The sequence below is a fragment of the Monodon monoceros genome, unplaced genomic scaffold (genome assembly GCF_005190385.1).
Source record: "Monodon monoceros isolate NGI ecotype Baffin Bay Population unplaced genomic scaffold, NGI_Narwhal_1 Super_Scaffold_8, whole genome shotgun sequence".
NCBI lineage: Eukaryota > Metazoa > Chordata > Mammalia > Artiodactyla > Monodontidae > Monodon > Monodon monoceros.
Window position 1 is genome coordinate 64045136 of NW_021703785.1, and position 27505 is coordinate 64072640.

The 27505-nt window shown below is 34.6% G+C and overlaps 1 protein-coding gene across 6 annotated transcripts in view; it reads right to left on the reverse strand.

Annotated features, from left to right (window-relative positions):
• Positions 1–27505, reverse strand: part of NBEA (neurobeachin) — a 618768-nt gene that overhangs the window by 219159 nt on the left and 372104 nt on the right. For all 6 annotated transcript variants that reach the window (XM_029209906.1, XM_029209902.1, XM_029209901.1 and 3 more), the window contains one exon: positions 15854–15978. In XM_029209906.1, coding sequence (XP_029065739.1) covers positions 15854–15978 — 125 coding nt within the window. The remainder of the gene's footprint in view (positions 1–15853; positions 15979–27505) is intronic.

Sequence of the window (27505 nt, forward strand, 5' to 3'; positions counted from 1 at the left end):
CTAGCTGTGGTAAAACTTGCATTGTAAACCAGACTGTTAGCTTCTTTCTTTGCAGCTTTCACATTTCTTTTTGTTAGTGACTCAGAGCCAATTCTGTTTGCTAAAACATTAACAAATTGACGCAAATGTAGCCCAGAGAGGAGTAAAAAACACATGTTGAGGAACACAGCATGTCATGACAGCACTGTAGAGTGTCACTGGCTGAGAGGTACCGTCTGTCATCCTAGCTCTTACTGGACAATAGCAACTAGAGAGCATGGTTTAAATATAGCTTAACAATATAAAGTAACAGATTGTTAAATATGTCTTTCAATAAATACTTCAGAGACATACAGATCAATGCTACATGGAAGGTGAGGGGAATTAAATGGCTTATATGTGTAGTCCTCTTTCACTGGCCCACAGATGATTCTTATTTCTGGAATAAAAGCTTGAGGATTGATTACTGAATGCTCCAGAACCTTATCTTAATTTCATTTGGATTCTTGGTGATATAAAGCCCGCACAACAGTAATCTTCTGGGGACAGCTATCTTTATACATTGTTTGCTTCTTGGGTAGTAACTTAATTTGAGAAACTCGGAGCTTGCATCATCTGAGAACAAAGAGGCAAATCCAGTGATTAATAACCAAGAAATCTCTCCTGAGGTCTTTATAGCCATATTTCTACTAGGCATCTTCAGCTGGATATTCCTAGTTCCACGTTTCCCTAACTGAACGAATTATCTTTTGCTTCTTCACCTTCTCCTGTTTTGATCTACCCACTTAATTAAGCCACAGACACAGGATTCATTCTGTAAGGGGACGGACTCGACCCATCTCAAGCCATCATCATTCTGGTTTAGAAGGCCTTAATAGCTCCCTTATTCACACCACCCTCCATACTTTTGTCAGAGTATTATTATTAAACACTAATAAGTTGAGAATATTTTCCTGCTTAATATTGTGTGTTAACCCCTCCCAATCAACAACACTCAGTGCAAGGCTTCTACTCTAGGATACAAATCTAAACCCCTTAACATGACTGATTAAGGCCTTTTACCCTCTCATTACCAGTTTTGTCTTAGTTTTTCTTACTCCCCCATGAGCAATACTGGACCATTTACAGCTTCCAAACTATGTCATGTTTTCTCAGACCTCTTTACCTGTGCTAAAAGTATTCCCTCAATATGGTATGTCCCTTCCTTCCTCCTTTGTTCGGCTAATTCTTACTTAACCTTCAAAACTCACCTCCTTCAGGTGCCTTTCCTAACCAATCCATACTTTCACAGTCTACACAGAACTCAACCACACTGAGTGGGTGCTATCTGTTATGTGTATGTCTTCTCCACTGGGCTATAGCCTCATTCTGCAGCCTCAGTGCCTGGTACTCAGCAGGTGTGCCATGAACACTTGCTGAACGGAAGTTCAAGTCTACCCACCCAGAGTTCCCCACTCTGATTTCTTAAGGCAGGTTTGTGTGCACTCTCCCACACGATGTTTTTTCTGGCCGTGTAGCGCGGCATGTGGGATCTTAGACCCCAACCAGGGATCAAACCTGTGCTCCCTGCGTTGGAAGTGCAGAGTCTTAACCACTGGACCGCCAGGGAAGTCCCATCCCTTATGCTTCGTAAATCCTGCTACTCTAGTAGTTATATGTATTATAATCTTTTGTGCGCTTGTTATCTCCACACAGCCTGGAAGCTCCTTCCTGGATGACTAGAAACATCCTTCTGTCTTTGTAATCCCAGTTATTAGCACACTGCCTGGGACACAGCAAGTCCTCATAAATACTGAATAAATGAATAACCTGAGACATAGTAGTTACCTCTGGATATCTCTTAACCTGAAGATTCCAGGATATCTCAGAGATTCTTGGTGAATTGCCTTCAGTTTGAGCGCTTATTGAAGAATCTATGAATTCACATGAAAGGGAACTTGGTTCTTTACATGAAATAGTCAATAAAGCCCTTTATGCATGAGTCAGCTTAATAAAGCAAGTTTTTCCTTGTATCACAACTGTGTGCATTCTGCTTTGTCTTTTTTAAAAAAGGCTTTACATTACTCTTGTGTTATTAAAAATATAAAATAAAATTAAAATCTTCCAATAAAGAAAATTTAGTCAAAGGAATGTGAGCTCTCAAATGTATATTATATTTAAGAAATGTATATTCAATTTTACCCCCTCTAGTTTTAAAGCAGTAAAACAATTATGTCTTCAAAAGATATGTAGTAAACTAATCCCTACCAACACACCGAACTTATCGTCCCTGTTGAAGTGTTATCAGTTTGCAGCTCAGTAAACTTCCTGATTTTTATGATACTGCACCAAACATTTATCTAAATGAAAGTGTATGAGATCCAAAGGTGCTTTTCAATCACAATATCCTTTATGAATTAGACTTTCATTTATCAAAATTACAGGCAAAAAGAGGTAAGGTCTCAAAGGGCTGTCTCATTACAAGGCTTATAAACACTGTCCTTAGAAAGAATTGGTTTAACACCCAGCAAATCAAAATCTGATTGGGAAGAGAATTTATTTGAGATCATCTATCTTCAGAAGACATGTTGGACTGAGTGCACTTCTTGGCCTCTTTAGCCATTCATCAGGAAATTAACAAGCGAGTACCACAAACCACCAGAATACCTTAGCTTTGAAAATGTGAATTATGTGTTAAGCTGGATAGGCTAGACATACACCCTTATTTTCTAAGAAAACATTAAAATGCCATAAAATTTGAAAGGTTTCAGAATAAAAAATTCCACCAAATTATAGATTAATGAAGCCAAATCCAAAAATTATACTTATTTTCCACATCATGTTACAAATAACAAATACAGGAAAACATCCTATACACATTAGATTTCTTAGTAAGTAAATATGCTTAAAGCTCTGTATGTGAAAATGCCATCTAATATAGAATACTGCATTACATGAACCTAAATGAAGCTCCTCTTTTGTAATATTTCTCTTAATAATAAGGATCCATGTGAAACAAAGTATATTTTAAAAGTGAAATAACGAGAAAACTATGTTTCTGTTTTTAGTACTGTTATTATACTCTAGCATTATTACTACTATAATAATAATTATTAATTATCATTTAAAAATTATATTGTTATTTTAAACAAGGGTAAGTTAAAATATAGAAGTGATAAGTTAAGAGACATTAACTTATCTTGATAATATTCAGAGAATATGTCTAACTGGAAAGTCTGGGCAATTAAGGCAAAGAAATTTCATTTGCCCATCATGTCTTTTTCTATCGATACACATAAACAGTTAATGTAAAGAAAAATACTATAAAGTAGTTTATTTCTGTTTAAGGAATTATTCTATAGACAACTCCAAAACATCTATACCAATAAGGAAAAAAGTAATTTCTAATAATAGGGAAACAATAAATCATGTCTGTGTGGTTAACGCACGAAGAGAAAAGATATAAACCCATAACAAGCCAATTTTAGTGTAGCAGGGGCTTCTTACCAGTTTTATATTATAGTTATCATTTATTTTCCATTGAGTATGGAAATATGGCTTTAATTTTCATTTATTAAAATGATACATGAACATACATGTGTATCTACCTACCTATCTACTTATCTACCTATATTATGTATATCTACTCTGTAAGAACACATTTTCCATGTTATTTGATCTGTACAATTTAAGTACATGGTGTAAGACTCATGAGCTGGCCCCTGCTTATTTAATATCTCACTAATTTACCGATTTGACCTCTTCACACTTTATATTCTCCAAGAGCTGAATGCTTTTGTTCCCAAACATGCCACACTGTTTCAAACCTTTAAGTCTGACATGTGTAATTTCTTTTACAAGGAATTCTCTTACCTGCTCTGTCGTTCAGAATGCAGTTTAGTTGAGTATTCTATTCACTGTATAAATTTTGTATCTTGTAAGTCAAAATATATTATTTTTTGATATTTTTCTTAAGTCTTTTATTTAGGTATTCTCGTATTAGATTTTAATTTCCAGTGTACCGAGTGTCAAAAAAAAGTGGCAATCAATAAATATTTGTTGAGTGAGCACATGAAAATACAATAATAATTTGCATATTAATCATTTTATATGTACAGTACTTAAGAAAAGTTACTTTTCTCTTTATGTCCTTTACAGTTTCCTCATAAATGAGTAAGGTGGACTGTGTGATTTGCAATTCTTACTTTATTTTTCCTGCAAACATCCATTAAAAACGTATTTTACAAATATATCCAGACCAATCTCCTAACCTCAGTTTCCTACCCCGTTGAAAGAGAACCAAGTATTTTTTAACTGAACTCTCACAGGATTATTGCAATGTTGAAATAGACAATGAATGCTGAAATACTGTGAAATGTGTGAATATTATTTATATAATAAGCTCTCAAAATGTTTGTTAAAATGTTGATAAACTAACAAGAGTATTAAAAGTTTACTAAGTACATAATTTAAAAATGAACAAGAATACAACCAATGCTTTATTGCTTACAATAACGCTGCCTAAGATTTATATAAAGGGGGAAAAAGCAGGCTGATGTGAGGATTTAAAAACTCAAATAAGATAACGGATGCGTCTAAGGTCTTATTAGCACGATACCTAGTCAATAATGAGTATTCAACAAATAATGGTTTCCTTTCCTTCAATTGGGATTAATCTTCTTCCTTCCATCATGCTGTTGTAACACTGTTTATATTCATTACAAGGCAATACGAGCCTTCAACACCTCCCCTAGATCAGATAATTCCTGAAGACAGCAAGGATAGCGTGTAGGCAGGTACCATGAAGTGTTTGTAAAGCTGAATGGAGTGTAAATAGCTTACATTAAAAACTGATTTTCCCTCAATAACCATATTATTCATTTAAAGATATTATTAAATAAAATTACATAAGCATCAATATATTTGACATGCATTTTGGATTTTGTATATAGGCATCTTAAGAATATAAGTGTTCTTAATATCTTGGATAAGGAAAAAATTGCTTTCTCAACAAAGTTGATATTGCAATTTGTTTTAGAGAATTATAAAGATGAGCCATTTAATACATACTTTTCTTCCATCATTGGAAGGAAATGGGAAGAATGGAAATTTAGTCTCATTTTAATTTTATCTAAATGTAATATCAGGAAATTCTAATGTTTCTAAACATCTTGAAATCAGTTTAAGATGGCAGTCTTTTTTGGAGGAGAAATTCTTTTCAATATACACCATTTCACAACATTTTTAGCTTGGGAAATGTGTTTTGACAAAAATCTCCCCTTACGTAAGAGAAAATGCTGCAATTCATTTTCAAACCTAAATACTTCTTTTAGGAGTATTAATGACACATAAATACTTTGGGAAATTTTAAATAGACATTACTTCTTCTCATTAAAGCTGAAATCAGAGCAACAAATATCTTTACAGAACAGCGCTTTTAGTAACTCCGATGATATTATTTAATTTCCACTAAAAGGAAAAGATTTTAAGATAAATACTCCCAACTAATTACATTAAATATGGTGATATGATCTTGTGCAATAATACGTATGAATCAATCTATTACTGAGAATTTTACAATTTTGAACATTTTAAACAAGATGAAAGAATGTTTTTTGTTGTATTGAGAAACCTAACACTCAAAAATGTTTTATGTCAATCTTAATGTGAGATAAAAGCAGTAGTACATACATAGAACAAACTTCACTGTAACAATCATTTACTGAAAAGTAAGTATTTTTCTTTGTAAATAATTTAAATTCAAAATTAAATTTTGCCTTTGACTTTATAGCACAGACATAGTATTTCCCTTCTTAAGTAACGTAAATGATGATGACATAGAAGGAAAGACCTGCTGAAGGCCAAGGACTGAAAAAAAAAAAATCATCTTCTGTATAGGACAGGATTAAAGAAAAAACAGTCTTTGCAATAGAAAAATCCTAATGGTAAGGACTGTTAGTGATACAGAATAAAAACACTATTGGAAGGCTTCCCTGGTGGCACAGTGGTTGGGGGTCCGCCTGCCGATGCAGGGGACACGGGTTCGTGTGGGGAGGGTCCAGGAGGATCCCACGTGCCGCGGAGCGGCTGGGCCCGTGAGCCATGGCCGCTGAGTCTGCGCGTCCGGAGCCTGTGCTCCGCAACGGGAGGCGCCACAACAGTGAGAGGCCCGCGTACCGGAAAAACAAAACAAAACAAAACAAAACAAAACAAAACACTGTTGGAAAGAATGACTGGAAAACTCAGGTATCTTTTTTGCTCTTTTATATTTGATGTTGAGTCAGGAGCCTCACTTTATCAATACAAAATCTTTTTATGAAAGTATTTCTATAAATGAAATAGACTGTTTCTGTTCAAATAAACAATTTCTATTTGTTGTTTCAAACACACTTTACGTAAAAATCTGAATAGTTATTGACTAAATTTAATTAATACAGATAAAAAATCTGGACAGTTTACACATCAAATTCTTCATTTCTTAGTTGTGGGTATTTTAGTCTGAATGCATTGGATTTAACCATGGTTCTCACTTCAATTCATTTCTGTTGACAGAGAATATATTTTGTAATTCAAAATAGATATTATCTATATCACCATAAAACTACCAAGATACCAGCTTCAAATTTATAATGAATTTGATTCAGAAATGGTAATGCTTACCTGAATCAATAACTGATATTACTATTTATGGTCCATTTTAATACATCGTTATATCACATAAAATTAGAGTACAGCATGAGTAACTTGTACAGACTTTTGATTGTTTTAAACTAGACATAAACATTACATCTGCAGGTAGGCTGTTCTCTGAAAAGCTTGAAGAACTTATTTCAACGGCAGAGTAAATATCCAGAATTAGCAATATGGACATTAATTAAGATGGAATGTTCACAGATTATTATTCTAAGTGGTAAGTTCTTATTCACATTAGTTATGCTTGTAAATGATTTACTGGACTATAAGAAATAAAAGAAAATGGCTACCTAACATCAACAGTTATTGCTCTGTGGAGAAGGACATCAAGGACACTTGCAAGTAAAAGAATTGGATCAATATTAACGTGATTTTCATTTCATGCTTCCCCAACTCCAGTAAGCTGACAATATACTCTGATTATGTGAACTGCCTCAGAGTAACACAGAAGAGGTTATTAGAGCAAGAGGTGGAAAGGGAATGCACTTTTTATATTGACAGGCCTGCTAATAGAGTATACTGATTTTCAAAGACATGCAATGCATTTTTACAATTTGGTTCTGACAGCAAAAATGGAATTTCATTTATTCCTAATTCAAAATATTCATATATAAGCAATATTTCTTAGAGCAGACCAACAAAGGGGATATTCATAAATAGCATTTTTAAACAGTAAAAATGCAATTAAAAAAGGTACAAGAAAATATTATTGAATTTAAGTACAGCATTATATAACTATGAAATGCTAACTTAATAATCTTAATGGAATAAATGTAGAAAACTGCATTCTATGCTTTTTAAGGGAAATTTGATAAGCCATATTTTAAAAATATACATGATGATAAACGTAGAATCTCTGTGGTAGGAGAATATTATGTGGTAGGATTTTGATTAGCCATTAAGTTAGGGTGATTTTAAAATATTTTAAATAGGATTTCATTACATTGAAAATCACATGGCACACTTTACTTGTGGAAAAAAGTGCTAAAACATATAGAAAACTTGGGCTAGTTTGGAACCCTCTAAATATCATGAAGAGCAGAGATAATGCATTATTCATCTTCGTGACTGTTTGAGTACATAGCATAGTGTTTGGTCCTTACGTTAAAGTATGCTTAGAAAAAGACCAGCAGGAATAAATACATTAAAATGGTAAAGGCAGCTATCTTGACGGCTGTCTATGAGTGACTTTTTCCCCCTTCTTTAAAATTGTTTTGCGTTTTCTGGATTTTCCACAATGACTATGTTTCTTTTCAGGAAGGAAAGAAGGGAGGGAAGGTGGAAGGAAGGAAGGAAGGAAGGATGGAAGGAAGGAAGGAGGGAAGGAAGGAAGGGAGGGAGGGAGGGAGGGGAAAACGAACAAAGGAAAGAAACCTTTCATCCTGAGTCAAGAGGGGTAGATAGCCAATGAGTAGCAGAATGGAAGGAAGAAAGTTTTGGCATTCTTGGAATTAAAGAAAAGATGAACTGGACAGCTTGAATGAGGGCTTAAAGGGTGGGGAGACTTCCCCTGGCAGTGGATGGCATTAACCTGGGGAATGATGCTTGGTGTTTCTTTTCTAAGCCTGCCACAAAATGCAGTGTGGAAAATTTACTTTAAAACTCTGAGAAATGGGGGGTAGGAGATGTTTTGGATAGATAAGCAACTGGTTCAGAGACATGGAAGGAAGACGTAATTTAACAGGAATTTCTCTTTAATTATTAAAAACTGGGATAGCTAAGAGATGGTGCTGGTATAGGTTATCGAAAGCACTTTTAAAAACACTAAAGACTTTCCGGACGCGCAGGCCATGGCTCACGGGCCCAGCCGCTCCGCGGCATGTGGGATCCTCCCGGACCGGGGCACGAACCCGCGTCCCCTGCATCGGCAGGCGGACTCTCAACCACTGCGCCACCAGGGAAGCCCTAAAGACATTTTAAATTATGTTTTTATAAATGACATTGAATGCACAGTCTGTGAACGACTCTAAGTTCACCTGTACTGATAAATCTCTGTGGATGACAGGCTGTATGAGTGGGCCAAAATTTAGCAGGTAAACTTTTAGAGAGGGGAAGTTCAATAATGCTCATACACTTGGGAAAATTCCAAATTTATCTACAGCAACACACTGTATAGGAAGATCGCGGTATTTAGATTGAGATTTTGCTCTATCTACCATTTATTAGTTAGCATGCCACTTAATTTCTATAGTCTGTCATTTTCCCAAATAAAAATCCTTTAATAGCTCTATTGACAGATCCCTTCACAGTATAGTTCCAAGCAGCCTTTTCAGCTCATCTTTGTACGATCTCCCCACACTATCTTGTGTTCCATCAAGCAGCACCACTTTCATTCCCTGGACACATCATGTTGTGTGGTCCCTTCCACCATGTTACCACCACCTCACTTACTGTCTTGGGTAGATATCCATTTATCCTTTCAAGTTTAGCTAAAATTTATTTCTTCAGTTAGCCAGCCCTCTTCACTGAGTTTGCATAGCATTTTTAATACACCTTGATAAAAATATCTATCATACTGTATTTTAATTATTTATAAATGTAATTTTATGTACACTTTATAAAAATTAGTCTAAAAATATAAGCAAGATTATGAGCAGTTCCATGCCACTTAGCAATAGATCTATTAATATAATTTTGTCAGCTCCTTATCTTTAGTGGCTTTTGATGCTCTAACTGGAAATAAAGTACAGACATAAAAAACATATTTCAGAATTTGAAAATGCCGTACTTATAGATCTATTCTGTAGACTATCATACTTCAATGCTGTTATTGAGAAGGATGAATGAATGTGGTTAAAATACTGTGTATGTTGAAATGAATGAATTATCAATTAAATAAAAGACAGCAACAAAGTACAAAAAATTGTATTAATGTGGATGCTTTAAATGGAATAGGTGAAAGATATGATTCCTGTCCTCAAGTGGTTTTTCTTTTATCTCAGAATATAAAATACTTAAAATCAAAATACTTTCTGATAACTTTACAAGGTGACCTATTACCAAGTGCAAAATATTGAGGTCATTCAAAGAAGGAAGTTAGGGTCTTTTATGCCTCCATGTCTTGGAAATTTCTGTTATTAACTCTGCTCTTCCCTGCTCACCTGGTAAATTCCTAATCTTCTCTCAAGTCAGTTCATAAGTAATTATTTCTGTGAAGCTGACTCCAACCCGATAGGTCCAGCGTTAGTCACCTTCCCTGTGTTCCTTTATGAAGTACCACCTCCCTCTACGAGAACTGCTTATTTCTTTCCACTAGACCAGGATTTTTCAACCTAGGCACTACTGATGTTTTGGGCTGGATTTTGGTTGTCATTCTGGGGAGCTGCCCAGTGAATAGTCAGGTATTTTAGCAGAATTCTTGGTGTCTACCCTTTAGATGCCAGTAGCACACGCTGACTTCCACCCCTGCTGAGACACACTGCACTAAACTATGTGCTGTGAGAAGGCAGAAATTGTGCCTCAGCCTCTGTATTCAACATTTAGTGCATGCATGGCATGTACAAGATATTCAATAAATGCTTTTAAATTAATGAAGCCACTTGATTCCTCTGAATCAGTTTAAAGCCTTCCATCTGAAGCTTCACATAAAAACAGGGGAGTTGTTAAAACCTTTGTTGATATGAAAATGCTGTTACACAAAAACTTTAAAATGTGTTTTATAAGCATATTTTATAAGTCAGCATTTATATAATCCATTTAAATTATTTTAAGAGACTATAAAACCATAGAGTGAAGATAAGACTGTATTAAAATATGACACTGGCATCAAAAAAGAGCTGAAAGATGACTCCATGTATGCCTTTCTCTCGCTTGTAAAAAATTTACATCATTAACTTTTCAATAAATTATTTTAACAATAATCATATCATCTATTTCATTCCAGATATGAAGATTTAATTAATAATACACCAACTAAAATGGACATATCAATGAACAATAAGAAGACATTTGCTAGAGACTACATGGTACAAACAATAAACCACTCGGTAAAACAATCAAATCATCGTTTCCAACTATTATAAATGTAAACTCTTCAAAAAACTGAAGTCAGAAAAAAATGAAGTCAGATAATTTGAAGCTCCTGTCTCAACAACTGTATATAGCTGCACTAGTACTTTTTTATTCTCAGTGTTTTCTTATGTCTTGATGACTGCAAGTAGCACCTTACAGTAGCCATGCATACACCATCAAAACTAATTTAATTCCAGATTCATTACAGAGCTGCTTTTTATCCATCAAGGTCATATCTTGATGGCTTCACAAGCTTAGATAAATTGGGTGTTAAGCAGATACATCTCTGAGGAACCTAAGGATGTTCTCATTTGCAGTTCTCAGCATATCTTATTATTTATTGCCAAAGAAATGAATGATTAATTTTGTCATCTTTGCTCCATGTTTTTTTTTTCCTCTGGCTAAAACAACCTGCCCTCCTCTGCGATGCCTGATCAGACCTATTTAGGATGATGGCTTTGATCGCAGACAGGGAGCTTGAGATCTTAGGCTTTGATGAAACATTGCTCCACTATAATTTCATGGAAAGGGAACAGAGTCCTACATGGTAATTGACAATCAACAAAGACAACCAAACTTATTAAGATTTTAACTATTCTTTGACACCATAATCTTTCAGCATCAGAAATGGACCAAAATTTGTCTGGTTTAGGTTTTATTTAAACATACAAACAATATACAAAATCCTCCTTTTTCAATCATTTCCTTATTAGCTAATTTGCCCTGAAGACAAAAGCCCTGCAGATCAGAAAATGAATTTATAGTTTAAAATATTTTCCTTATATTCTTCCACTGCTATGGTCTGTAAAATTCCCGGTAATCAATTAAATTTGCACTTGTATGAGATTTTACTATCAGAAAACACCCAAAAAACACATTCAATACATATGAAATTAGAGCATTAAACACCAGCAAAAAAAATTACATGCCTCTAGGTTTTTATTAATCACATTCCAACACTAGAGGCTGAAAAGTATATCAAATCACACCAAATCTTTTGCACATGACAACCTCATAAATTATTCAACTCATTAGTATTACTAAGAAGCAGGAAAAACTCCATCAGTGTTAAGGATGTTTTCCAACTGAAAAAGGTCAACCAAAAGTTTTAATAATGAAATGGAAGAGAAAGCTTTGCAAAGCAAATATGAAGTACAATAACTGTCCTTTTTGTCTCCTTAGAAATATATCTAATTCTGATTATTTGCTCATTTAAAAGCAAGTATTGTTAATATATTTGTTTTGTGGCTCCAAATAAATTGCCTAAATAGAATGTCATGAAATTTAAATTACAGCTAAATGTTTCTGCCCATCACATTAAAGTTTAACTATAATTTAAGCTAAACTGTTTGAATTAAAGGAAAAGTCAAGTGATTCAAAACATTTTTGTTAAAACATTAAGCTTGCAAATTCAGTTTCACTTCTATTACAATATATTAATAGAGGCTCACATTCTTGAAACATAGTGTACTACAGGAACAGAGAGACATGACCAGTGATCAAATCTCAGGGATTGCTTTGATGGCCATGTAAATATTCCCTATTTAAGTAATTTTAGGTTATTCCCTCAGCTTGTACAACTTGGTTAAAATTCTGAAAACTTTGATCCCTGATTCAAATATTTCTAGCCATACTGAAAGTTCCATTCATTAAATCTTTTGTTCCTAAAACAATTTTGTTGCCACAATGTAGATGAATAGAAAAAAATTTTTGACCATAGATTACTGCAGAGTTTCTGTGCATTTAATATTTAACTTTCAAGATAGAATTTGAAATACTTTAATTATTTAATAAAGAGGAAGAAATAAATTGAATTTCAATTTGTTCTAGAAGCTCTCTCAAAATTAGTAGGTTTGTGCTATAAATATACCCTTTATCTATGCCTACACAAACCAAAACATTAAATCTTTCGGATGTTAGTCTATACACTGCCAGACTTTAAGGTACTTAAAACACATTTAAATGTTTAATGGCAGGCAGAGTGACCAGATGATAGGCTGAGTTCTGTTAGTTTTATATGAATGTTCTGGCAATATGTGCATATAAAAGCCTTTCTCTAAAATATACAAAATATGTTTTCAATTAAGTCTTTCAACATCTATTTTCATTGGATAAAGTGCTTTGTAATAATTACTGACATTTATTTTACTTCCTATTCTTCTGAGGAAATACTTTAAACATAGGTTAGAAGGCACATTAAGAGTTTGGAAGAAGATACAATGTTATGTTTTTCTCTTGGCAGTTTGTAATTCCTCCTTCTACTTCTATGTACAGATCACTCCAGGGAGTACTTTCCACTCACCTCTTCACATCCTCCATATTTTACTCCCTACTCTCTACCCACTTCTAGAAGTTCACAAATGTGAAGTCAGAGGTGTGCTCTAGAGTTGTTTTTGGAGGTAGAATTGTTTCTGTTCTCTTTTGTCTTCCACTACCCGACCTTAACCCCGAGAATGACCACGAAGTAAATCTGGCACGGGTACCATGTAGATGTCCTGAATATTTTATGGCATACGTGTGGTCTTTGTTCTAGATACGTATAAAATAAAAACATACCCTACTTTCCTTTTATCAAAGAACCCAACTCAGGAGGGATAACAGGTTTGGAATGCTGCTGCTGATCCACTATTTCAAATTCATAAACCACTACATATTTTAAAATACGTTCATACGACACACAGAGGATGTTTACTAACACCTACATCTTTCATCTATTTCAAAATCAGAATATTATTTTTTAATTTAGGTTCATTAACAGTGGTTACTATGTTACTAAAACATGACATGACAGTCTTAAAAAAAGGTCAATATAGGGGCTTCCTTGGTGGCGCAGTGGTTGAGAGTCCGCCTGCCGGTGCGGGGGACACGGGTTCGTGCCCCGGTCCAGGAAGATCCCACATGCCGCAGAGCGGCTGGGCCCGTGAGCCATGGCCGCTGAGCCTGCGCGTCCGGAGCCTGTGCCCCGCAGCGGGAGAGGCCACAGCGGTGAGAGGCCCGCGTATCAAAAAAAAAAAAAGGTCAATATAAAAAAATTTAAATATGTTTCTTATAAGCTTTGACACTGGTTTAATAATAAAGACATTTTAAAAATTGAACATACAAAATAAGGCATCCATTTTTATAGAGAACCAAAAGAAATATTTTTCTAACAGACCTTTTCTAAAAGCAACCTGTAGAACACTGAATGTAGTATAATGTGAATCCTATATAATTAAGGTACTGGCAACACAGTGTCACTAATAATATCACTCTAGCCTAACCCCTGTTACAAGTTGTCTTTAGGTGTTTCTAATTTCTAATGAGAGGAATTCAAGATGAATTGATGAAAATGCCTAAATGGTTGGGAATATGAAATGAAGTTAAAAATTTTTAAGTTCATATTATAAAGCATGCCACTTTAAGTAGATATTTCTAAGAATCTCTTCTGTAGAACATAAAGATAATAACTCATTTTAAGTTGGTGCTAAATCCTTAGGTGCTAGAATCCTTAGGTGATTTTTTTTGAGTTGATTAAAGAAATCCCCTACAGTACAAGTCAACTATAATTTTTTTTAAAGCATATTCTCTCCTGCAGTTACTTTTACTGTATAAAGTTACTTTTTAACTTTATCTTAGGTATGTTTCATATGAAATCCTCACATATTTATTTGTGTTTCCAGCCTTAGTAAGTAATACCAATTCACAGACTAGTTACACAATAAATTTTAAAAGTTGTGCACATTTTCTTTCTATTGGGATTAAATATTTTCCCTGTTCAATCCATCAAGAACATGAATGGCAATCTGTGTTATATATTAGGGTAAATTTTAAAACATATGGCTCATTTATTACTCTCAAATAAATAAAAATTAAAATAATAAAAACCCAAGTGATTGTGAGAACAAAAGTAGTCAATAACAAAAACATATGGACAGTGTTCAATAACGTTATTTTCTGAGTGTATATGGTTTATAAAATTATATTATCAATCAAACTTAAACTTTTTAGAGCATTTAAAAATAGGTGAACTGGGCTTCCCTGGTGGTGCAGTGGTTAAGAATCTGCCTGCCAATTCAGGGCACATGGGTTCAAGCCCTGGTCTGGGAAGACCTCACATGCCGCGGAGCAACTAAGCCCGTGCGCCACAACTACTGAGCCTGTGCTCTAGAGCCTGCGAGCCACAACTCCTGAAGCCCGGACGCCTAAAGCCCGTGCTCTGTAGCAAGAGAAGCCACCGCAATGAGAAGAGTAGCCCCCGCTCACCGCCACTAGAGGAAGCCCGCGCGCAGCAACAAAGACACAATGCAGCCAAAAATAAATTAATTAATTTAAAAAAAGTAGGTGAACAGAGAGAATAGCCCTATGCATACTTCTTGGTGGACAGCAATCTAAAGTAGCAGCGTTTTTATTTAATTAAAAAAAGTATTTTGATATTTACTATTTATTGTACATTTTATAAAGGACAACTTAGGGTGCAGTTCTACTGTAGTGTGATAGTGGATGATATCTTTAATGTTGGATGGTCTTTTTCAAACTTTATTTGCAATCCATTGGAGGACTGGGAACCTAATGGGCATACTGAGGCATGATTTATTTATTAAACTGAAAATAACAGAATAGAATAGGGTTAAAATACAGAATGCCATGTAATGAGGTTATTAGTAAGACATTTGTTTCAGTTAAATACACAAGTATGTGCATGTGTATATGTATATACATAACAGTACACATATTTGTCTATATATTTCATGTATATATTTATATTCACACAGTATACATATGTGTATATATATACACATACACACACAAATTATACATAAAAATATATAAATCTGAATACACACTTACAGTAGTACATTTTTTTTTCCACGTTGGGTGAAAAAGTTTGAAAGATCAAAGTTTGAAAGATGCTGAAAAGGAAAATGATTTTACTCTTGTTTTAGGCTCTATGAGAAGGATGCTGGGTAATAACCAACTATGTAGAGGCTTCTAATCTATCACAAAGAAGCTGAAGAGCCTAACATACATCAAGTGGGAGAAATATTGGGTTGAATGAGTATAACTTAAATGATGCTGAAGGGTGAAGCAGAACATAACATTTTTGGCTTATGACATGGAGAATTTTAAATGCTAGTGAAAAAAAAGAATTATCAACCACAGAGAGTCACCTCACATCCAGGAGTATTTTTGTGTGAGAGGCACTGGTACTCACCATATTCTATTGCAGCTTTGAGCAATGCTTCAGCATGAGTGGAGCCAAATGCGTTACGGACAAACCGTCTCCTTCGACGAAGATCATCTTCCCAGTAATCCAAACGCCAGAAATCGTGCAATTGGCTAAGAATGGGAAGATAAAAAACAATAATAACTAATAATAATGATGTATAACTGGAAGTACATTTTTTCAAGTTATATACATTTACAGACTGCTTACACAATAAATTTTAAAAGCTTTGCACATTTTCTTTTTATAAGGATTAAATATTTTCTCTATTCAATTCATCAAGAACATGAATGGCATTACATATTATAAACTATGGTAAATTTAACTCTTCTAAATTCATAACTAATACAGTTAAATCTTTATTTCTTTGGTCTCATTGGAAAATTAAGATAACTTCTGAGATATTTATGTTTTACAACTGTGTTTATATACATATGTTTCCTCTACAAATGAACAAAACTTAAAATAGTAACATTCTCATATTTTAGGCATTATAACATTCAGCTCTGCTTTCTTTACAATGTTCTTCCTTCTACTGAAAACATTCATCACTGGGAGTTTAGTAACAAATGCAGCATCAAATTACAAGTATTAATGGCACAGTTTGCATTCTTTTACACTGTTTTTAACAAGGCTTGTAAATCACAGGATAGACCTCACTACAAACAGTTCGCAATTTAATGACCATGGTTTCTTAGTACACTGAATTAAGAACTATAAAATACTGCCCACTTGGATTTGGTGGAAGAATGATTAAAATAATGTGCTGAAATATTCATTGAAATAATTCCCTACTGCCCACAGCAACATGAGAAAAGTGCAATTTTATCCATTATTAATAATACTGAATTAGAGCTGCAAAAAAATGCCAGTATGTGGTAATTGTCTTGGTAAATTATTATTCTAACGCTAACAGAGTCCTTGGATGATTTTACAGCTTTCAGTTAATATAAACCATCAACAGCCATGGCCATCGTTGGTAACACTGTCTAAACTATGTTACACTTTAAACAATATTAAAAATCTACAAGATATTTCAGAAACTACTGAAATATGTTCGTTGTATACCAATGGAACATTTCATGGTATCATTTTTGTTTTCAATTTAACTTTAATAAACATTAGTGATAAATGCTACTGCTTGAGTAGTCTGTCTTTTTCTGTATAGTATCTGGAGTAATATACTCAAAAGATAAAATTCTAATTTTCTTGAGCAGCACTATTCATAAAAACATATAAAATGCTTTCATAGAAGATTTGATTTCAGTTTTTATTTTGATACTTTACTGTAGGAGAACACTGTGTTTGATTAAGATGGAAACTATATATTTTGCTCATCATTATCTCTCTAGCACAACGTCTGGCACATACTATGTTTTTAATAAATATTCAATGAATTAATTAAAACAATTTTTTTTTACTTTGCAAATCTACAGAGAAGTATAGTCAGTGAGAACAATAATTTACTTTTGAAAAAATTTTAGATTTTATGGCTATTTAATTTTGTTTTCTATAGCTTAATTGTAAAATAATATATCAATATAAGGGATATATAAAAAGAACATTAAAATTATAATCATTTAAAGTATAATTTAATATACTTGTTTTTCTAAACATAATAATTATAATTTTATTTTTCTGTCAAAATAATGATTATCTGGTGATTAATTATTATGAGTAGTATACCTCTGTCATTAATTTAAAATAGGAAAATTTCTATCCCTACAAACACAGATTAATCCTAGTAGTTTAAAGAAGAAAATGCTAAAATCTTGCTATAATGATTTTCCTTAAAAGTATGTTAAAATTAAGTAACTGAATTCAGTAGGAGAGACCTGAGATCTAATGTTTTCTCAAATTCCTGACCACAGACATACTTTCCTCTATTCCTCCCATTAAGAACAACTAAAAAAAATATTTATACGCTACATATAAAACAAATGTAACAAAACTCTGAAATGTGGGGAGCAGAAGGCAGACTGGCTAAGGACCACAGGGCCCAAGGAACAACAAAGTGGTGAGTTCCCTGGGTTATCTTTTTGTCTCATATACCCTAGATTTGGAGGCAAAAGAAGCTAGCAACCCAGATAGACCAACGGGTACAGACAAAAAAAAAAGCCTCAACAAAAGCACGTTTCTCTAGCCGAAAGACCAGGAAAAGGGCATCCTAGGAAGACAGGAAACTTTTAGACAATTATTTCCTCTAGCCAAACACCACAGAAAAACTATGCCTCTCATTCCCCCCTACACACACGAGCAAAGGATGAGTGGGGAGTCTAGATCTGAAGCCTCATGATGGTGTAACGAGGCGCCCTAACATCCAAACTGGGGTGGCATCAGAGAAGGTCATATAGGGAGCCAGGACTTTCATCTCTGCTGGCTGATGACAAGGTACCTCACCCTCAAGGAGTCACTCGAGACCTTATGGAGAGCCTAGATTCCCACGCCCTGTGGTCAGTAATGAGGCATCCTTCTTTCTTCCCACTGGGGTGGGTCGGGAGGAGACATAGTAGAGAGTCAGGACTTTTACTACTAACCAGCAGCAATGAGGCCACCCCCATCAGTGGATACCACGTGGGGAGCTGGAACTCCCACCCCTGCTAAGCCATCATGAGGAGCTACCCACTCTCTGGATGTCAGCGGAAGGGAAGCGGGGAACCTAGATTTCTATCTCCACCTGGCATTGAAGAGGCAGTGCACCCCATTGTCCTGGTGGAGTAATGTCAGAGAAAAGTCAACTAAAATAGAAGATTTGAACGAGATAAAAATATCTCAGAAAATTAAAAAAAAAAATCCAGGTTTCGATCTCAAATTACTTGTCATACCATGAACCATGACAGCATATTTCACATTCAAAGCTATGGTGGCCAGAAGAAGTGTAAAAGTTTTGTTATGTGCTAAAAGAGCTGTCAACCCAGAATCCTATAACGAGTGAAAATATCCTTTAGGAATAAAGGAGAAATGAAAATATTTTCAGATGATGAAAAAGATTTGTCAGCCTCAGAGCTAGTCTAAAAAAATGGCTAATAGCAATCATGTAAACACAAGGGAAGCAATAAAAGAAGGAACATTGGAACATCAGGAAGGAAGAAAGGACATAAGCAAAGTGTAAGTAAATATAATAGGATTTCCTTTTCCTCTTGAGTTTTGTTAATTATGTTTTGCTGTTGAAGCAAAAATTATAACACTGTCTGATGTGGTTCTAATTGTGGGTAGAGGTAATAGTCAAGACAAATATAAATGAGGGAGGGTAAAGGAATGTAAAGGGAGGTAAAGTTTCTATACTTCACTTGGAGTGGTAAAATGACACCACCAGTAGTAGACTGTGATGAGCTATGTAGATATGATGTAATAATTAGAGCAACCACTAAAAAAGCTATACAAAGACATGTGCAAAAAGTCACTATAGCTAATTAACTATCAGAAAGAGAAATTTGATACATTTACAACTGTATCAAAAAGAATACCTAGGAGTAAAGAGGCGAAAGACCTGTACAATGAAAACTAAGACACTGAATAAAGAAATTGAAGAAGACATAAAAAAGTGGAAATATAGTCCTTGCTCATGGATTCAAAGAATTGATATTGTTAAAATGTACATGCTACCCAGAGCAAACTACAGATTCAATACAATCTCCATCAAAATTCCAATGGCATTTTTCACAGAAATAGAACGAAGAATCCTAAACTTTGTATGGAACCACAAAAGGCCCAAATAGACAAAGCAATTTTGGGACAGAAGAGCAAAGCTGTGGCATCACGCTCCCTGATTTCAAACTATATTACAAGGCTATAATAATCAAGACAGTATGATACTGACATAAAAACAGACACGCAACTTAATGAAACAGAATAGAGAGCCCAGAAATAAACCCACTTATTTTTGATATTTACGGCAAAGAAGCCAAGAATATACAATGGGGAAAGGAGAGTCTCTTCAAAAAATGGTGTTGGGGAAACTGAACAGTCACATGCAAAAGAATAAAACTAGATCAGTCTTACACCATACATGAACCTCAACTAAAAATGGGTCAAAGACTTTAAAACATAAGACCTGAAACCACAAAACTCTTAGAGGGAAACACAGGCAGTAAGCTCCTTGACATTTGTCTTGGCAATGATTTTTTTGGATTTGACACCAAAAGCAAAGGCAACAAAAATAAAATAAACAAGTGGGATTATATCAAACTAAAAAGCTTCTGCAGAGAAAAAAAATCAGTAAAATGAAAAGACAACCTACCAAATGAGAAAAAAAGATTAGCAAACAATATATCTGATAAACAATATAATATCCAAAATGTATAAAGAACTCATAAAACTCAAAAACAACAACAAAAACACCAAACAACCTGATTAAAAAGTGGGCAGAGGATCTGAATAGACCACAACAATGAAAAATTTTCATCTGTAGTTTCTAAAATCTATTTTTCTTTTTTTTTTTTTGAAGGAAGCAAGGATTGGGAAAATTTAGATATTTGTTCTCTGATTTGTTCTTCTAGTATTTTCCCCATTTTCTATGTGGAAATTAACCTAATATTACTGAGAGTCCAGTCTTTGATAATATTTGGGGTTTTCAATATTTGAACAGACATAAATTCTTAAAAAAAAACTTTGTTTCTTTCAAACCACACTTGTTTTTCTATTTATAGTTTAAAGATAGTGGAAATGAGTATAGATAAAATAACAATAGGTACTGAGAGCTGTGCTTTCAACTCTCAATAGCACTAAACAGTATCATTCATTAAAATGGATACTCACTTATTTCCTTCTCTCCTTCCTTCAACGTTTCCATTCAAAAACATATTTACTGAGTACTTATCCTGTGTTAGGCAATGCTCTTGGTGCTGAAGATGTAACAGCATAATATGTATAATAAGATATATTCCTTTCCTTTTATTCTCACTCACACATTGTTCACTCTGCTTTCCCACTGAAATTTAATATATATTACTGACCCTTTATCTAAATCGCTCCTCTACCATTCCACCTATTTAATATTTCAACATAATAAGATACACTTTGCCATATTCTTCTGTAATATGTGAGGCATTCCAGGAAAAAAGGTAATAATAGAGACTACTCTAATAAGTTTTAACTCCAGATGTGATTGTTATTAATAATTTGTAAGCACAATCAAAAATTTTTACTCTGTGATATGCCTATTTTGGTCAGTATACTTTGAGTACTCTGAGAGGTTCTTTTAATACCCTAAGTTAGGTTGACAAGCATTTCTCTTCTTGAAGGAGGGCTAATTTAGATTTCCTGCACTTGGAGAGCATCCAGGTGGACACATACAGAAGCCACTGTGCCATCATCTCCATGGTTGTGCAGGTAGTCATGCTGCACTGAAATTCTGCTTGGATATGCAAGTTTTTAGCAGTGATAATCTCATATGTGATACCTCTAATGATGTCACCTGGGAGGATGAATGTGATATCATATGTATTATTTCCCACTATTTATTTATTTTGCTCCTTACAGCCATGTTTTTGCCTTTCATGACTGAATTACAGAAACATTGAGTATTATATATATGTTTTGTTCAGGAGTGTGATTTTACAAGTATAGCACATAATTGCTAGAAAAGAGGAGGTAAAGAGCCAGTAACTAATGAAGGGAAGATTCCCAGTTAGGTTGTATTATGATAATTAATGTTACTATTGATGTAATGGTGTTCATTAATTAGAATTTGGTGTTATTTTAGCATAAACAGGGTTCAGGAAGTCATAATTTTCCTCCATGAAATTTTTGATAGTTATATTTTAGACTTACGAGAATGCACTTAATTTTCTTAAAAGGGGTCCCTCCTCCCCTTCCAGGAATCAATCACCTTCATAAGCTGGAGGGAAAACTGAATTTACCTGGTAAAGCATAACTGAACTGTTAATTGGTTACTTGATATTTGATAACAAAAACTACCCAGGGGAATAGAGAAAAGAGTGAAAGGAACAAAGGAATATCTTGCTAAACATACACACAAAATTCAGTAAGAACTCGAATCTCTGCTTGGCTAAAGCACTGGTGGTGATCACTGAGGTCAAGACTTCTGTGCATGACTTTTAATCCTACCAAGAACGACCAAAAACACAAATGCTAACTGAGAGACTAATAGTTAAAAATTGTTATCCTCTCCTCCTCTGGACACACCGTAGATTACACTCCTCTATCTGTTTTGAAATAAGGCATGCCCATGTGACCTTCCTCAGCTAATAAAATGTAAAAGGTGAGTCACTTTCAGACAAAAGTTTTAAGAGCCAATGAAAATTTGCCATGTTCTCTTTCCTCCGCTGTAGGAATGAAGAAAATAAGCATGGATGTGGAGTCCCCATCATTTTGTATCCCTGAGTGACTTCGAGGGGCAGAGCTTCCCCGTGGTTCCACGCGGAACATGTAGTATGAGTGAGAAATAAACTTTTCTTGTGTTGAACTTCTGAGATTTGAAGGTCCCATGTCACTGTAGTAAATAACCCCAGAATTGAGTAAGTTCCTAGAATAATAATACTTACAGAAGGACTACTATTTACTGAGAGACTATTGTATTCCAGGTACTTTTCTAAGCATTGCACATGTATTAAGTCATTTACTCTTCATAAATTCCCTTTAAGGTAAGTGAACTCATTTTACAAATTAAGAAATGGAGACACAGGAAGGCTAAGTGATGTGCCCAAGATTAAGCAACCAGTAGGTGGCAGAAGAAGTATCTGTCCTCAGGCTGGCTGACTTTCTAGCTCATGCCACACTGCCTCTAACTGTAAAGAGAGCAACCAAGGAAACAAAATATCTTGAGGATATTACACTTAAAGCACCAGCACAGCTGATTCCTGCTTCTTTATAACCAGAACTAATTATTCTGAATGAAAAATGATAATTGTGAAGTAGATAGAATGCTCTGTGTATACTGCATATGTTCATTCCTTTAGTCAACAAATATTTATTGAACACCTAAGAGCCAGGGATAGGCTAAGTACTAGACTTCCATAGATGAATAAACTGACATGATTCGTGCCTTTGTGCAGCTTTCAGTCTATTTTATAATTTAAATAAATAAACTTATAGTTAATTTTTTGTAAGTGTTAAGAAGGAAACAGATGAGATACTCTAATAAAAATGGGGAACCAACTTACTGCATAAGTGAATGTACAAGTAAACAAGTGTGAGTATGCTAAGGAAACATGGTTACAAAGTATGTTGGCAAAACAAACTCTGTATTTATTGGCACTCTTAGTTCTCCTTCATAAGAAAAATCATCAGCCTTTTATTAACAGGTCTTGTGGGCTATTTAGTCAATTCCTAGTAACATATATTACCTCAATGCTGTAAGTGTGTGTGTGTGTGTGTGTACACGCACTCTCATCTAAAGGATATATCTACACATCCACATGTGATATATGTCTTAAGCCATTAATGCTGTTCTCTCTTACGTACTACTAAGCACTTCTCCCAGTCTCCTTTCTCTGACACACTTACGTCCTCTCTGACCTGAGGTCGTGTATTATATCTGATAATTTAATTACAAATTGATTGTGAAGCTCCTGAAAGATGCATTCTTCCTGTCTTTGAAAAGTGTACTCTCACCTCCTGACACTGTAAAGTCATAGTTCACAAAGCCAAATCCTAGTCTTCAGGCCAGTCTTTCCAAGTCAGGCTAGTTTGTTCTCTCTCCCTGTATTACTGAACCTGGAAGGAAAGATAGGATTCCAAACACACCACTGGGGACGCGTTACAGCTGTCTGTCTCTATCATTTGTTCCCATGCATATCAGTGGGGAGTAGTTACTGTGAATGATGATTCTTGAGAAACTCTATGAAACATTTTGGCTTCACAGAGAGGGAGATAGTGATTGATGAACGTATGTGAATTAAACTAGGTTTCCAATTAACTATAATGAAGCTTTAGATGAAACAATAAGTGAATATTATTAAAGTGTGTGTTAGATTGCATAAGCCATACTTAATAGTGAGAAAAGTTTTGTTAGCAGCCAAATCAAACATCTTAAAGGCATGAAAAAGAAAGTGGGTAGGAAAGTAAACTTTTTGTCTAAAATTTTGTTTCCATTACAGGTTTCTTATTTTGACCCAAGTTGTGATCTAACTTTCTGCTAATGTTTCTGTTCTCTTTGGATGGTCCCATGTGTAACTTTTGCTACCTTCTCCCTTCCTTTCCCCTTGTATTGTTTACTGCAGCAGCGATCCATTGTACTTCTTTGCATCACATTTGCTCCTAATTTCCTTTTTTATCAAAAAAAGGAAAAGGCAATATCATTTGGTTAAAATATGATAGTATAATCTTAGTCACAGTGCATGAAAAATAAAGCCTTTCAGAATAAAATATACTACAAAAGAAAATTCTTAGTTTATTTAAGGTGACCTTTGAAAAGCCATGTTGATGTTGTCCATTAATTTTAAAGAGAGATATATTTATACTGTAAGTTTGAAGGCAGACAAATGTATATTTGATAAAGGGCAGAGCAAATCATTCAAGAAAAAAATCATTGCGTCCTTAAAATAATCATATCTGAGGGCTTATATTTCTTTTTTATTTATTGTTGCAGAATGAAAATTCTCCTAATAGAGTACTGGATGTTTTGTTCGATTCTTTAATTTGCTTTTTCTTTTCTTCTCTTTTCTTATAGAAAGCAGTTTTCTGGGGACAAAAAATATTTAGGTGACTCCTTTTGCTTTTTGGGTGCACCACCACTCCCTATGAGCCTGGTTTTCTGGTATTGTAAGGAATACAGTGGTTTTATAGTATTTAAGGGATAGTTTTCCATGTGAAAATGATAGATGAGAAAAATAATCCCCTAAGCATCTGGTCAGGTTCTACACGCTACTGCAAGACACCAGAGCAGCTATTGTGTGCTGTGCAGGAAACTGGGCTCAATTCTTACAAAATACTTTTCTACCATGTTTGTAAATTCTGAATCTCCACTAAAGGAGGAGGAACAAATTTAGAAGCTGAGTATCCAGAGAGATCAGTAGAGTTGGTTCTCGAACTTTCCTTAATCTAGAGCTGAAGAGGAAGAGCCTCCCAACAAGAATTCCACTAACTCCTTTCTTGTAACAGTCACATTTACTAACGAGGTTGCCTGGTAGGATCAGAAAAGGTTTGGTTCCAGCAAATGGAAAGATTTTAATGATAAACACTTTACGGGACATCTTCCTTTTTATAACTTTCACTTCTTAAACTCTTTCACTTTATTAACATTTGAAAAGAAGTAGTGGCTCCAATTCATGAACAATTAAATAAGGAGGCAGGGCTGGAAAGTAGAAAAGAGAAATAGTTTCCAAAAAGAAAAAAAACAAATAACTTTATTCAATGAGCTCTCTATGACCCACCTGATTAGCAAATGCTGAATTGCATTTTCACTCTTTGTCTTTGCATCTTTAACCAACTACTCTTCTGGCTCAGGCTTTATTTATTTATTTACTTTTGGGCAGCAACATACAAAGCTTTTTAGTGAATAGCTACACTCCTTTTTAAACTTTTCCTTTTCCAGTAGAGCTAGTCTCAATTTAAGCAGTCTTAGGGCAGCAATAATTACTTTTATCTTAATTAGGAAAATTCCTTGTGAAACACTTAATTCTATACAGCAATTCTATCCCACTTGACGAAAGCAGATATTCTTTCATCCTAAAAATTACTGCTGTGGTGAATAGGCTTAATTATTTTTAGAAATTATAATTAAAAATTCTTCCCCATAAGACAGAAATTGATCACTATAAGAAATCACAGGAAAGGATTTGCTTAACTTTGAGGAATATCCTTATGCTACATAGCACAATTTTCAATTATCTTTAAAATTATATCTATTACTGCAAAGTAAATGTTTTTTCAATAGCGTAAAATATTTCATATAAAATGTATCTTATTAGTTATATAACATTTATTGATACATGCCTGCCTGGTATTATTTAAAATTAAGTTTATGATTTTCACTGTTGCATTCTCTAAACCTCAGTTACTTCATTTACAAAATGGGGATAAATAAAGCCTACCTTATAGAATTGTTGTAAGGAATGTATTTAGAGTGTTCAGCCCAATGCATGGTACACAGAAGTCAGCAGCAGCAGCAGGAGGCAGCATAGTTAGAGAAAGGTTCAAATCCCAGCCCTGACACTCACTATGTAAATGACAACCTGTCTGAGTATTAGTTTTTTTATTTACACGGGAGTAATAGTTCTCATTAATGCTCTCCATTCAGTGCTTGCTACAAGTCCACCAATAAATAGTAGTTATATCAGCTGTTATACAAATTTAAGTGTATACAGTTTTGCATTTCTATCAAACTAAAACAAGAAATTTTCCAGAAATTCAGGTATATTTTTGAAAGGTCTAACATTTTTTAATGCAACATTTAACTGCAGTGACAGATACGCAGAAGTAAATGTTTTAGTCTGCTCTGCAGGGTCCATGGAGTGCCCCTCTTTCCAATATCATCACCCTTATTGCATTATTTAGAACCTCTATTCCCCTCAGATTGTCCCCCAAACTTGTGCTGTTCATTCCTAGTTATGTGCTATTCCTCTCATTAAAATGTTCATGCTTATCCAATTAGCAATTAATCGTGTATTACTCTTTGCGATGTTTCTATGTTTGTTCTGTATCACATGCCAGTCTTCCCTCTAAAACATCCTTGATTATAAATTTGGCAACTAAACATTTGTTTATATTCTGGTAGATCTCAACTGTTCATTTAATCATGCATTTACACTTTGACTCTCTTACTAGATTATAAACTAGTGATCACGGTATTTGTTTTACGCAGCTTTGCAACCCCACAGTACTTAGAACAGTTTGCAAACAGGTATGCAATAATACTTGTTAATTTAATTGCTCTCTCATGGTATTTTCATGTAATAAAATTAGATTTAACTTTTAAAACAAAATTATGACAGAGACAAGTCTTGAAAGGCAGAGCAACGCTACTAATTACTAGACATGCTAATGAATTTTAACAAAACCATATATGGCCTTTTCAGCTTTTACACTAATACACACTAAGTGGGGTGGAAGTAGTTATCAAACTCCTAACAATGGAACTAAAAGTATCACTTTCTTAGTAGCTTATCATGCCTTTGTAGAGGAATGATTAGCCAGTGTCATATTTAACCCAAATAGGAAAATACAACAGGAAATTAGGAACATGGTGACAATTTCGTCAGCCTTTGTGAAGTGTGCTTTAGGCTACACAATCATTTCAGTGATCAAATGCAAGCTGGTCCATTTGTATTTGATTCTTTCTGTTATTTGTGAGGCATGCCAAAGAAAAATGTTTCTGTCCAAAACAAGTTATCTAACACATTTATTTTAAATTAATTGAAAAAGTATGCTTACTTGTTTCACAATTAACTTTCTATTTACAAAAGCTCTTAACTCTGTTGACACTCAATTTTGTCCATTCAGAAAACAACCAAATCCTACACCCCCTCTAATTTTTTTTTTTCCGATAAATATGTCAAAAATATAAAACCAGGGGGCTTCCCTGGTGGCGTGGTGGTTGAGAGTCCGCCTGCCGATGCAGGGGACGCAGGTTCGTGCCTCGGTCCGGGAGGATCCCGCATGCCGCGGAGCGGCCGGGCCCGTGGGCCATGGCCGCTGGGCCTGCGCGTCTGGAGCCTGTGCTCCGCAACGGGAGAGGCC